General features: G+C 39.4%; 1 protein-coding gene across 1 annotated transcript; it reads left to right on the forward strand.

The window, feature by feature from the left end:
• The first annotated feature begins 730 nt into the window (after window positions 1-730).
• Window positions 731-13,162, forward strand: ARRDC4 (arrestin domain containing 4). The gene is made up of 8 exons (XM_069465773.1): window positions 731-1,205; window positions 5,876-5,942; window positions 6,183-6,330; window positions 8,295-8,397; window positions 9,406-9,662; window positions 10,165-10,327; window positions 11,208-11,362; window positions 11,757-13,162. The coding sequence occupies exons 1-8, from the start codon at window positions 911-913 to the stop codon at window positions 11,811-11,813; spliced, it is 1,245 nt and encodes a 414-aa protein (XP_069321874.1). The 5' UTR covers window positions 731-910; the 3' UTR covers window positions 11,814-13,162.
• The last annotated feature ends 1,377 nt before the right edge of the window (window positions 13,163-14,539 follow it).

A 14,539-nucleotide genomic window follows, 5' to 3' on the forward strand; every position in this document is an offset into this window, starting at 1 on the left:
TCCCACCCAGATCAGCAAGACTGCGGAGCCTGTGAGCAGAACGCCTTAGGAGTTGTAACAGGTTTAGAACCACAGCCTTCATTTTTCTTGTCTGTGGCTCTTACCTAGGCTGGGAATTCTGAAACTCAGGAGAGGCGGGGCTCAGGAACCTGGGACTTAGTAGAGTCCAAGTTGTTCAGGAAAGTTCCAATGTGGCCTGCCCCGAAGGTCTCACCGGGAAACACTGCCGAGTTCTATTTTCCAGGGCATCTATTTCCTCTCCAGTATTGCAGATGTAATCATAAACACAAGCCAGCTGCAGGCACAACTTCTTGTTCTAGTGCGAACCCTGTGACTCCTGCAAACAGTCCTCACGTTACCAGAAACCCCGCCCCCGTTCGTAACCATAGGAACGGCTGCCACGCCAGGAGCTGGTGGTACCTTGTTCCGCCCCCTCCCTGACAGATATTGTTTCCCACTGTCTGTCCACATGGGCGCACCGCCTCGCTATTGGTCCGTGCCCCAGGACTGTGCTTTGCTTCAGCCAATAAACGACCTGTGCACGTGCACGCTTGCGTCTCCCGATTGGCTAACACTCCCTGATCACGCACTGCCTTCCTGCGCCAGCCCACGCCTGGGAGCGCCAATGAAATGACTCAGTGGCCATTTACAACTAATCGGCAAGAAGCAGGGCTCATAGCTGGCCAATGGGCGCCCGCCGGGAGTGGGCTGTCCCGGCCCCTTTCCAGTGCCAGCTGGGTTTGTTAAAGCGACAGGGCCCAAGGCGTGCGGGTGTTCCACCAGGTACCACTCAGGAGCCGCGGCAACCCTCAGCGTGCGGCCAGCGCCCGTGACAGCGGCGCTGCGGGGCTCGCGACCCCGGCTCCGGGCCTCTGCCGACTTCCGTGGCGGGGCCGCGTCGCCCGGCGGGATGGGCGGCGAGGCGGGGTCCGCAGCGGCCGTGGGCTCCGAGGGCCGCGTGAAGAACCTGGGTCTGGTGTTCGAGGACGAGCGCAAGGGCTGTTACTCAAGCGGCGAGACGGTGGCCGGGCACGTGCTGCTGGAGGCTGCCGAGCCGGTGGCCCTGCGAGCGCTGCGCCTGGAGGCCCAGGGTCGCGCCACCGCCGCCTGGGGCCCGAGCGCAGGCGTCAGCGCCGCGACCCCTGCCGCCGCCTCGGAGGTGGAGTACCTGAACGTGCGCCTGAGTCTGCAGGAACCCCCAGCCGGTGAGCGCAGGCGACCGCCTGGGTCTCCCCACCAGGCCGTGGCAGGGCCAGGGAGGGGCTGGGAGGGGGCGCGCCGGCGGGATGCCCACCTGGGAGGTGGGCTCAGGGCGGGCTTAGAGCGGGTTTTTGGGAGGTGAGGGCTGCCCCGTGGGCGGCGGGAGCCTCGGTGTGGTCGCAAGTGAGTGGTGGGTAACAATGCCTCCGGCCCAACATCACGGCAACAGAGAGAGGACAAGCCTAGTGTGCGCCGGTCTACCTGGCGCGCTGCCCCTGGCTCACTCGGGCCTGCCCAATACCAGGAGTCCCTGGATCTTCTAGAACAGGGAAGGGCGCGGGCCATTGGTTGCCATGGGAACCTGTGATTGGACAGCGGGGGATATGGGATCTAGGTCCTGTTCCTTGAGGCCTGAAGAATGGAGGGTGGAACCAGTGTCTTTGAGGTTCCATTCTGGGGGGAGCCCAGTGCTTGATGGCTTCCACTCAGACCCATCCGGGACCTAGATATTGGTTCTTGGTTCATGATGAATTAGCAGAAACTCAGTTTTGGGAAGAGAGAAGTAGTTCCTGAGGGGTAGAAGTTCAAAGGAAGTGTTTCTAAGCTTGACCATCACGCTTGGTTTCCCTCTTCTGGGGAGCAGGACAACTTAGAGTTCTGCCTCTACCTAATACTGCTGTTTTTAATTTGCTTTGCATCCTCTTCCTCCTCCCTCTCCTTCCCCACCCCCCAAAAAGCCTTTAGAGACAGTGCTGCCTGGGCATTTCTGGGTTATCCTTCTTGTTCATTTTTTTTTTTTTTTTTTTGTTGAGACAGAGTCTCACTTTGTTGCCCAGGCTAGAGTGAGTGCCGTGGCGTCAGCTTAGCTCACAGCAACCTCAAACTCCTGGGCTCAAGCGATCCTACTGCCTCAGCCTCCCGAGTAGCTGGGACTACAGAAAGGCGCCACTATGCCCGGCTAATTTTTTCTGTATAGATTTTTAGGTGTCCATATAATGTCTTTCTATTTTTTAGTAGAGACAGGGTCTCGCTCAGGCTGGTCTCGAACTCCTGACCTTGAGCAATCCACCCGCCTCGGCCTCCCAGAGTGCTAGGATTACAGGCGTGAGCCACCGCGCCCGGCCCTTCTTGTTCATTTTTATGAAGTCCAGTTAGTAGTGTAGATTTTCCAGAAGTACCCATGTGGGGACCCACTGCGTGGGTGTTCCATTAATATTAGGTACAAAAATTGATCTCCTTAATCACAAAATTCCTAGGAACGGTGAATCTTAGTCTTCTTTCAGTGGATGGAAGCTGTTTTACACTTTCACCTTGCTGCCTCATCAGCAAATCAAATCAAATAAGGGTATGCACCCTCCCTCCTTGAAGAGTAAAATGCATTGTGTCAGTATACCTAACCCTCGCTATGTCTTACACAAAATAGAACATGCCATTTTGCCTTATCCTATGAAGAAGTAGACTGTCCACAGTTAAATCCTCGAAGTTTGTGATAATCCAAGTGATCCCAAAATTGTAGTGAGGAAAGTTTGGAACCAAAGCTTTCTTTTGGATAAATCAGGAACAGAGTGTTAGGTGGCAGTTCTTACCTGCCTCCGAGCCTTTCATCAGTCCGATATCCAGATCTGCCCATGCATGTGGTAACAGACCATACGGATTTTCAAGATGGCTGAATGGTGTAAAGGCCATGGAAGAGAGATTTCTCCAGGACTTTGGACTTTCTGTATCTCTGGGCCCATAACTACTGAATAAATAAATGTAGATTAAAAGCAGTTGAACTTGGGATTAGCAGTGAAAATTTGCTTTGGTAACATCTGGGCTAACAAGTAGTTTTTTGATTCACAAGTCAGGTCTCGTTTTTTTCATCCTGATGGAATGGAATGTCTAAACCTAGACTATTTGTAAATCTTCAGCTTGCTTTAGAATGTGTCATAACAGATATTGGCAACAATTATATTTTACTTAAAATCATAGTCTCTTTTAGATGAGGGGAAAAAAATCACTCCTAATATATCTATGCCTTGGAAGAAGTTAGTAATTTAACAGAGTCATAGATTCTCAGAGTCATTTAATTACAAAACCTGGCTAATTTCAGTCACTTGGAGAGACTTTTAGAAATCTAGATATCTGGGAAATGTGACCCTGGAATTTATTTTCAAAAACTCTTCCCAGATCATTCTTTGACATTGTTAATCTAATCCAACTTCTTGCGGTCATTGTGATTGATTTTCTTCATATATTTATTGAGGAACCATGGTAGAAAGACAATAAGGTAGAACCAGAGAATTTTTTCAGCTCTTGGTCACCCACCAGCAGTGTGACCTTATGCAAGTCCCTCACCCTTCCTGAGCCCCGGTCTCTACCTCTGTAATGGCTCTCTAGATCCTATGGTTCATGAAAAAGCTTTTAATTATGAACTTTGGCTCTAAGACCATTAGCGAATGAAACATCTCCCCGTGACTTTATAGTCCTCAGTGTACAAGACAGAAGTAATGAGCCATGAGAACAGAAGCAGAAATAGGCACATGGTTCAGCTTGTGAACCTTATTAATCTGAAACAACAAAAATTAAAAAGAAGGAAAGAAAACAAAGATTTGATTCTTAGTACTATAACCCATTTTTATCAGTTTTTCAATTTTTTTTCCTGTTTATGTTTTCAGATGATTGGAAGTCTAATTTTAAATGGTATCATTTCTGTGTTGATTTGTTTCCCTGTGAAAGGGGAATTTCATCTCTCTCTCTTATCCTCATTTAATATCCTGAGCAACTCTCTGTTCTCCAGACATTCCTGACATGCTCTTCCTCATGCTTCATCTAAACCCCTTCCTACTCATCTCCATTCCAACTCTCAGGTCCTTGAGGTGTCAGGCCCACCCATGTTCCTGTGTGGACGCTCTAAGTTCTAGCACTCTGTGGTCATTCCTTGTGTACAAATGTCTAGTCCATTTTCCACCCCCTGGTCTGTTTTAGGATTATCAGCAGTGCCTGAAATCTAAGCAAAACTAAATTTTGAACTCAAATGAAATCCACATTTTTAAACATTTGTAAATACCTGTACTTGGTCATGTTCTGTAATCTAATGATTACAAATTAGAACTTTAGCCCAGCTCTCTGAGGAGCATTGGCATTGCCATGAGCCTTTCACTTGATAGCTATAAAGTTGAGATGCTCCCTGGCTTCCAGTTCTCTCTGTCTGTCAGGACACTTCTGAACACACCTAGCCCCTGGGCTCGCCCTAGCACTATCATTTATCATGATCTCATGTCCCTGTGATTTGTTCTTGTTCACTTTGACGCCAAGTCACCCACCTGTGGAGTTTTTCTATTCAAATGATCTTAAGTGGCATCGATGTTACTTTCCCCCCACCCCCAATGTATTACACATGGAAAATTGAGGATAGATTCAGAACACTTTATGGGCCAATAACGTGTTCCTATTTTCTAAATGTACAAGCAAGGTTGGAATGTTAACTGAATGGTTTAAGTTCATAAAACTCTAGTATTTGAGAAAAAGAAAAACCATTTCAGTACTGATTTCTGCACTTTAAAAATGTTTTCGGCTGGTCCGAAGGTAGAGAGTTATCTCATTTGATTGTTCACAGTCAGTTACAGATTGAACTCCTTGTTCTACTACTTTCCCCCTCCTCACTACTGCACTTGACTAGTCTTAAAAAAAAAAAAAAAAAAAAAAAAAAAAAAGTTCTCAATGAATGGATAAAGTGGAAATCTTAATTTTAGTGTCAGATACCCAGGCAAATCTCTGACAAAGTTGTCTTTCTGTGCTCCCCCTTCTTCCTATTTATCTGCCCTCTGTCCCCCCACAATGAGGGAATTTAGTATTAAATCTTAGCATTCAATGAAGGGAAAGTTTTTAAGTATCTCAAGAGAGCCACCCGACCAACAGTGAAACCATGGGGTCTGCTTTGGCTCTGAATTAAAGAGATTGTCTATGTACATTCATTAAAGGGTCCAGCGTTGCCGCTGGCATTACACAGTCCCTCCACACCCTGCATTTTGGCCTTCTCACAATCAGTGATAAGCCTCTGCATGAAATAAAACGGAGCTGGCATCCCAAAGCAGAGCAAAAGGCCATGACTATGCTTGGTAAAGCCCTTTCTCTAGCCCAAATTGACCACCAAGAAACTCTATTCATCAGTAGAGCACTAGGGTGAATTTGTCTTGTCGGTTTGCTGTTTTATAATATAATACCCACTATTAATATTCATAAATTTTTCACTTCCTTATCCATCTCTGCCCAAAGAATACATAGTGTGATTTTTGTGGTATCTATCTTTCTTAAAAGACATCTATCTTTCGATAAATTAATTTTAGGTCCAATTTAATATTGGTATATCATGTTAGTATAATAGAGTGGAGTAAACAATTGTGAATTCTTATACCTACAAAAATCATATACATGTGTACACATGGATATATGTATGTTGAAGCTACGGGCTCTGGCACTTTATGGTAATTGTGTACTTGGTCTATTGGAGAATGGAATTGTGTGTGTGTATGTTATTAAAAACTGATTCAATTTTAATTCTCTAAATCTGTTTAATGAACTTTGGGAGCATACTGCATTATATAGCCAGGAAGACCTTCTTTAAAAATATGATTGTAAAATCTCTTGATCTAGTACTAACCTTAATTAAAATAAAATGTAATATCTTTTATAGGTGAAGGTATCATTTTATTACAGCCTGGAAAACATGAATTTCCATTTCGCTTTCAACTTCCATCTGAGTAAGTGAAACTATGTAATTTTGTGATTATCTTTCCCTGTGATATGTCTGTCTAAATGTATGGGTACCAGGTATCTTCTAACTCTCAAGTATGCCTGTTTATACTGAATAGCATGGTCTCTAGACAGACTTACCCTGCCTACACTTTTTCCCCCCAACCAAAAACATTTAAACCGTGCTTTTCCTGGTTTTGTTTACCTGAAAAATAAATTTATAAATTAATGTCATTGGTTTTTTTCAGACCTTTGGTCACCTCATTTACCGGGAAATATGGAAGTATTCAGTACTCTGTGAGGGCAGTTTTGGAACGGCCCAAGGCACCTGATCAGAGTGTAAAGCGGGAACTCCAGGTTGTTAGTCATATCGATGTCAACACACCGGCATTATTAGTAAGTTCTTCCTTTTTCTCTTCCTCCTCCTCCTCTCTTCTTCCTTTCTTCCCTTCCTCCTTCCTTTCAATAGTGTTATCTATATTTAGCCAGTTTAGTGGTAGTCTGTCCTGTCACTTTCTGATGGTTTAGAAAATACAATCTTGTAACCCATAGGCATTCACTACAAATATATGATTCTAGGTTGGGCAAATTACAAATTGTGTGTGTTAATACTATTGATTATGTCCCTGCTGTTCAGGGCTTCTTTTGCCAAAAAGTTACACAGGCTTGAAATGCATTAATAAGGCTTAATAACAATAATGCACATACAGAGAGTGGTTACTTTTACCAGAGCGGCCACATTCACAGGACTGTGATATTCTAAACTCTTCAATAATAGCAGGTTGAGGAACAGTAATTATGGAAGAGTATTAATCATGCTCAGCCTGTTATTGAAGCTCAGGCCATTATGCTATGTATCCTTCCATTTTGCATGTCATTTTCTAACATTAAGTAAGTGCATGCAGCTGCCGCCGAGATCCTTTCACTTATCATTTCCTTATGACAGATTTGGCCACATTAAAGCATTGAACTTCTAATAATCACCAGAAATACTGTAGACTGATAAGAAAGATCAGGCTATAAGTAACAACAGAATAGGCAAGATGGGAGCTAATGAGCTAGATTCTTTTATCTAAACCCATATTATCAAAATAATATAAAATTATACCTTGTACTTTCATGATAGCTACTAAGACCTAATGGTTCTTCATTTAAATATGAATGAATGATTTTTTACTTCATAGAAAATACCGAGATAATTTAAACTTTCCATTATGATACTGATGTGACAAAGATGTATTTTTAGTGTTGGAGGTTTCTTTTTCCAGCCAATGTTTTTAAAAACAAGGAAAAAGCCAGCAGTTAAAAGTTGTTTGACTCCTATTTTCACATGAAAAAGAAATAGAATTTTCTCTAATGTTCACCTTTAGATTGTGAAAAGATAACAAATATGGTGTGGTTATATGGTCACTTAGGGCCAAAATCATAAAATAGCCAGCACCCAGCTGCCCTGGTTTATAGCTACGACTTTAACAGCTGCTCAAAACTCATTTGAAAATTGGTGAAACTAAGTGTCTTATATTTGTATAAACTACTTAGAACCAGTGGTTAGATATTTCTAAAGTCTTTATAACCACTGTGGCAATTGATTTTTGCCAAAAACAGATGCTATTTATTTTTTACTATTCTTTCTATAAATAAAGAAAAAATATTGCAGGTAACTTGGGGTTTTATAGGAAGCTTTTGGTATGTGCAACTTTTAAACTAAGTATTGTAAATCTTGTGTCATTTCTCTTGTTACTATGGAATAGAATACTATAGTGGAGTGGTGTGTTTCATAACCTTTTTAAATCCGTTAACACTGGGTATGTCATTGCACTATTACACAAAATCCCAAAACCTTTCCAAATTAAGGACACTTAAAATTTCTGCCTGATGATGTATTTTGAAGAAAGGGGGAAAAAAAGGCTGTTTACTTATTCCACTTATTAAATGCCAAAATAAATATAATATTCTGATTAATTTTTTATATCATTTCTCCTTTCACATGATCTATACGTAAGTCTTAAAAAATAATTCTATCATGTTTGTAAGTACTAGTGAAGCTTTTGATTGCTTTTTTTAAGGGTTGGTATATCATTTCCTAGAAATATAATAACTTCAGGGTAAAATAGGATGGTGACATGCTAATTTAAATCTGAAAGTTCACCTTATTTTTCCTAAAAGGGGGATGAGTTTTAACACTTTGTGTTTCAGTACATATCTTGCCTAATATGTCACATGAGGATAAGAAAGGTTGATTTGTGCTTTGGTGGGTAATTTCTTTACAACTATTCTATGAAGAAAGATACAATTTTAAATTCTATGAGTTCTGTAGAGTCATTTAATTAAGGTCATTTTTTTTATTTGCAATTTTCAAGACCCCTGTATTGAAAACTCAAGAGAAAATGGTTGGCTGTTGGTTTTTCACTTCTGGTCCAGTCTCACTGAGTGCCAAAATTGAGAGAAAGGGATACTGTAATGGTAAGCAAAATGTTTGCAAGTCGAAATGAAAAAATTCATTCATTTTATTAGCTAACTTTAAGTGATTTTAAATATTATGTTTTGTAATATATGAAGTATGTAGTATTTTAAAACATGACTAGTAATAAAATTTTGTTTTTAATATGAATAATATTTAAATATTTTTAAATGGATGAACAGGTTCCAATAAAACTCTTGGTATCTCTGACTTAAATATTGTTACTTTAGTAACAAAGAGTAAAATAAGAGGAGTGGGAAAATGTCAGCATCTTATTTTAATGTTGCAAAAGAATGTCCAGAGTTGTGTTGCCCAAAAGAGAACTATTGTAATATGAAATGCTTTTACACATTCTGATTCCATGCTGACTTAAGATATACAAATATATGGGGCTAGAATGTAGAACATTAACAAACTTAATAGTCAAATTGATGCTAGAACTATCATTTGCAAAGGGCCCACTTCCCACAATGGATTTGGCCCCTACTCCAGGGTTCTGGCATGTTGGAAAGGAATGCAGTATGGAATAGTATAATGTGGATGCATAATGTTGCGAAACTTGCCTGTTCCATCCATTGATTTAGTTGTACCTTAACACTATTAATTTTTTAAAAGCAAAGTCTTTGTTTTCCTGTTGGGCAGATTTTAATTTGATAGGCACTATTGAGTTTGTTAGTGATCTTTTATATTTAAAATAATACTGAATCATTTCATTGCATATCTTAATTTATATAGATACTGGTAATTTACATATTTTTAATTGCTAATGTAATATCTCTATATTAGAAAATGTAATATTACATACAATAATTAAAAAATAACGTCTACCACAACTGCAGTGAATTTTTGTTTCTCTGACCTAGATTTACAATATGTTTTCCATCAGGGCTTCTCAATTTGTTGAAGTATTGTTGAAACATGTTAGGCTTAATTGGTAATGGCCATATTTCATTGGGGTGAGAACTTTTTGAAAAGTCCCTGAATCCACCCTGTTTTTATTTTCTTTTTAGGAGAAGCAATTCCAATCTATGCAGAAATAGAGAATTGTTCCTCTCGTCTGATTGTTCCCAAAGCTGCTATTTTCCAAACCCAGACGTATTTGGCTAGTGGGAAAACAAAGACTGTCCGCCACATGGTCGCCAACGTGCGAGGAAACCACATTGCTTCTGGGAGCACCGACACGTGGAATGGGAAAACTCTAAAAATTCCACCTGTTACTCCATCCATCCTGGATTGCTGCATTATCAGAGTGGACTATTCCTTAGCTGTAAGCAGAGCTCTCTTTAAATTGAAAATATGTAGAGTGGAGCAATAACTGGTGTCATGTTACTGCGCAATATGCACTTGCCTGGGAAAATGTCATTTTATGTCAGCATTACCACTAGTTGTGGAATATATGAAGATTGGCCTTTGTTTTTAATCAAAAACTATCCCCCCCAAGGGATATAATAAGATAACATCAAAGAATTGAGATGCATTAAGGGGTGCTTGTTACATTAAAGACATATACTTAATTTTCTACAGTAATTATTATAAGCCATGCCAAAGTACAATGAAGTATGTTAAGACCACAGTTACCTATCTCAGAGCATTCACTATGTTTTGTGTACTCCTCATTGTGTTCAGTCAGGACAATTTAAAATTGTAATGAGATGCGGTGGCAGGTAACAAAGAAATTTTCTATCAAAAGAAGTTAATCATGCTATCTACTATGAGGTTTAACTTATATTTGTGTCTTTCTCCTTTTTTTTTTTTTTTTGGTATATTAGGTATACATTCACATTCCTGGTGCTAAAAAATTGATGATTGAACTGCCTTTAGTGATTGGTACGATTCCATATAATGGTTTTGGCAGCAGAAACTCCAGTGTAGCCAGCCAGTTCAGTATGGATATGAGCTGGTTGACGTTGACCCTGCCAGAACAGCCTGAAGGTAAAATATTTTGAAGTTCTTTCATAATGAAGTTTTACATAGAAAGTATCTAAGGCCGGGCGCGGTGGCTCACACCTGTAATCCTAGCACTCTGGGAGGCCGAGGCGGGAGGATCGCTCAAGGTCAGGAGTTCAAGACCAGCCTGAGCAAGAGTGAGACCCCGTCTGTACTAAAAATAGAAAGGAATGATTTGGACAGCTAAAAATCTATATAGAAAAAATTAGCTGGGCATGGTGGTGCATGCCTGTAGTCCCAGCTACCCAGAAGGCTGAGGCAGGAGGATCGCTTGAGCCCAGGAATCTGAGGTTGCTGTGAGCTAGGCTGATGGCACACCACTCTAGCCCTGGCAACAGAGTGAGACTCTTTCTCAAAAAAAAAAAAAAAAAAAAAGATACTAAGTGCTCAAATGTTAACTACTACTGCTATTACAGCCGTCTTTATTCTTTTTATTACCAAAAAGTCATAAAACATTATTCTTGGAAAAGGCCTTAAAAGTATTAACTTATCCAGGACACAAAGCTGCTGATGGCAGATTCAGGAATAAAATGTACATCTCCTGATTCTGATTCATAATAAGACAATGAAAAATATTCGAAAGTATAGAGTATTCATGTATTTTCCATGGGCACATTTCAGTGATATTTGTTTACCCTAATTATAAAACATACATCTCAAAAGGGTAGAATAAAATCAATATTAGTAGTCATTAAATAAAAATCTATTAAATATTTTGTTGTAATAGGCACAAAAACTTGCTGATTATAGGAAGAAATACTGTATTTTTATCTTCAAATTTAGCCAAATTTCTTAGTTTTGTATAAGTTCACAAGAGAGTAATTTTTGCATGGATTTCTTAGCTCCAACTTCATTTCTGTTTCAGCACCACCAAATTATGCAGATGTGGTATCAGAGGAAGAATTCTCTAGACACATTCCTCCTTATCCTCAACCCTCTAACTGTGAGGAAGAAGTATGCTGTCCTATGTTTGCCTGCATACAAGAATTCCGGTTCCAACCTCCACCTCTTTATTCAGAGGTAAACAAAGCAAAAGAAAATTAGACTTGTATTGTGCTGCTTACAAATAACCATTTATGGTTGTCTGTTCATTAAAGTGTCTGTTGTCAACTCATAATCTGTAGGAGAAACATAAATTTGTTTTTATAGCGGTGATAGATTATGACTGATCCATTTACCGCATTTTCCAGTATTTTCCTTGTGATCTGTGGCATCATATACAGTATTGTGGATTTCCTTTAAGATGTTTTATGTGGCCATGGAATATGGAGAGCTTAAGTGGCCTACTGGGACTTATTAATAATAGGCTCTGGGAAACTTGGCTTATAGCCATCATATAATTATAATAGAAATAGATACTAGAATCATTTTAGAGAATGCTGCAACAGTAATCTTGGTCTGCTCTTTTTTGCAGGTTGATCCACATCCTAGTGATGTAGAAGAGACCCAGCCTGTTTCCTTCATCCTCTGAATAGATTTCAGAAATCACTGTGTTCATCATCAAATCAGAATGTTCATTCTTTTCTTCTGCCTTTTTGGGAAAGAGGGAGGGAAGATTCACTTAAGAACATAAATGAACATCAAGACTGAAGGCAATAGAAATTAAAGCATACAAGAACTTTCTAGTGGGCCAACAGGATCTTTGCACAAATTTATATGATGGTCATATGTCCCTTTTAAAAAATGGGATGAAGATGTAAAAAGTCACAGAATGGAACGGAAGTCCTGACGGTGACAGAGTAAGTGAAGGGGTGCCGGCGCGCGCCGACCTGAGAGAAAGGAACCTGTAAACAGGGGAAACGCTGCGGGAGCTTCCCACAGTGTTTTTAAAAGTATCTTAAACTTAAGGCAATATGGACGCAGTGGGAGAAGACTTGGTTTTGGAGAGTGTAGCAGCACAAGGGTGGGCATGAATAAGAAATGGCCTACTTTAAATACAAAGGGAGACCCGCAGGTTTCAGGGTCTTCATGATTTCTTACCATATTACCATATTCAGGCCTAAAGTCCTTAAAAGTCTCATTTCTTGAGATCATGGTCTATAAGGTCCTAATGAAGTCATACAGTTTTCACTCTTTCAATGGTAGGTTAAAATGTAGCTTATAAATTGGCTGTACAGTTCTATGAGACTAAGAAATGGCTTCTTGAAAAACTTCTCAGTTCAAAGGGAAAAGATGAATTTTAGTATGAAAACACATTTTGTTGAAGGCTGTAGTTTTCACCCCCTTTAAGTACTTTAACAGGATATATGTTTGGTTTTCCTTATATCTTATTTACCTAGGAGCACATTAGAGAAAGGGGATAAAAACATTGCATCTTCAGGATGCCTTGATAACTACACAGTCAAAAAAAAAAAGCCTTTCTTAAATCTACCTCTCGTGGGGTTATCAGACATGTTTTTAACACTCTAGGTCAGATCAGGCTTCTCTGGAGTTTCTGCTATTTGCAGTAGCAGTCTCATCCCCCTGTCACTAAATCTGAATCTGGGCCAAGGGAAAAATCCAGAAGGTTGGCATTAAATGGAAGTAAATATATGCATATCAAGGGAATTTCAAAATAAATGTAAAATCAAAAGAGGGTAAGAACAATGCCATTTTTTAAAAAGACAAAAATTTAATTCTTGTCAAGAGACTTTAGTCTACTGATGGGATTCACTGCATTGTACATTGTTATTCCAATTCTTCAGTAATTCTGTTTAAACTGTGATTTTCTTTATTGTTTTGGTGCAATATTTTATTATCATTTAACCTCAGGATATTCAGACCAACAGGATTGTGTTGCTGCTAAAAGTCTGAGCAGTGTTTTTACTGTCTCTGTCTCCCCTCCTATTCATGGTCACATTTTCACTCACTTTTCCTTCCATTTGTTGGTTTTGTGAGCTGAGAACATTTCTGGACACTAAGTGGAAGGGAGATAGGGATTCCCATGATAGAGATTTTAGACCAGCAAGTACTTTGGTTTTCTCCATGTTCTATAAGGGTTTGATCTAGAAACCCTGGTGCTTCCCCTACAGAATACTGTACTTAAACAGAATGATTAATTTATCTTTGAATCAATCAGTATATTCACTTAGAAACAGAAAGTTCTTCTAAGGTTAAATTTTATATTTAAAAATTAGTTGGTCATCTGATCAGGGATTTTTCTACAAACGTTAGGTAAATGTATGCTTTTCACCCCTCTGGACATACCTCTGTTCTCTGTAATCATGGAAGCGTTATGTATGCACTTCTTGCATTGTAAGCCACTGTCTAAAATCACAATGCAAAGATGTTAGACCAGTAATTGTGGTACTGGAATTGTCACAAAATTTTATTTTAGTGATGTTTTATTTTGCTTTTTTTGTGTGTGTCTTTAAATAGGTATGTATAGTGAAGTGCTGTCTGAACAGTTTTGTTTTTACTTTAGAAAAGATCACCTTCAACTATTTATTGACTTCTAAGTTGTAGTTTACATGCCTTGTCAAGACATTGTCCATCTCCATGATACCAAAACAAAGTGAAAGAAGCAAACTCAAACAGTATGGATGGAGAGAAAGTTTAATTACTTAATGGAATTCTTCACTAGGATTCTTTATCACCTTTATTACAGAAATCATGAAGTGCCCCTGTGAAATTGAAGCAGAGCTAACTTTGTAGTAGTTAAGAGAATAGTTAAAAGGTGTGACTTGCCTTATTGAATTGACAGTGGTATATCTGACCTTAAGCAGTAGGTTGAAACTGCATACTTTTTTATAATCAAGAGAGCATTTTATGAATGTAGAAAATTCTACATTGGAACAGAGAATACCTGGGAATGAAGATAAAAATTTAGCTGCTGTTACTTGCTTGTTTATCCCCTCTTGTTCTTGTTTAGTTTGCAAAAATAAAACTGTGGCCTTAGAATTTTCTTTTTGATGCAAAAATTTTGAAGTTGAAAATGTGCATCTTTTGGCACACAAAATCATTCCATGGGCAAAACTTTACTTTTTATGTTTTTGTTTTGCACAATAAGAAACTCAATAGGCAGGGGTTATGTTTTTGATAAGTTAACTATGAAAGCTTTTTTTTTATTTTTATTATTAAAAATGTTAACAATTTAACCCACAGGAAAAAAAATAAAGATTGTATTTTGTACTCTTGTTTGAACCCCATGGGTTCCTTTTGTTAATAAAATGATTACATTAATGCTGTGAGTTGCTAGTTTTGTGGTTTATTTGGTTT

The sequence above is a fragment of the Eulemur rufifrons genome, chromosome 3, assembly GCF_041146395.1.
Source record: "Eulemur rufifrons isolate Redbay chromosome 3, OSU_ERuf_1, whole genome shotgun sequence".
Classification (NCBI taxonomy): domain Eukaryota; kingdom Metazoa; phylum Chordata; class Mammalia; order Primates; family Lemuridae; genus Eulemur; species Eulemur rufifrons.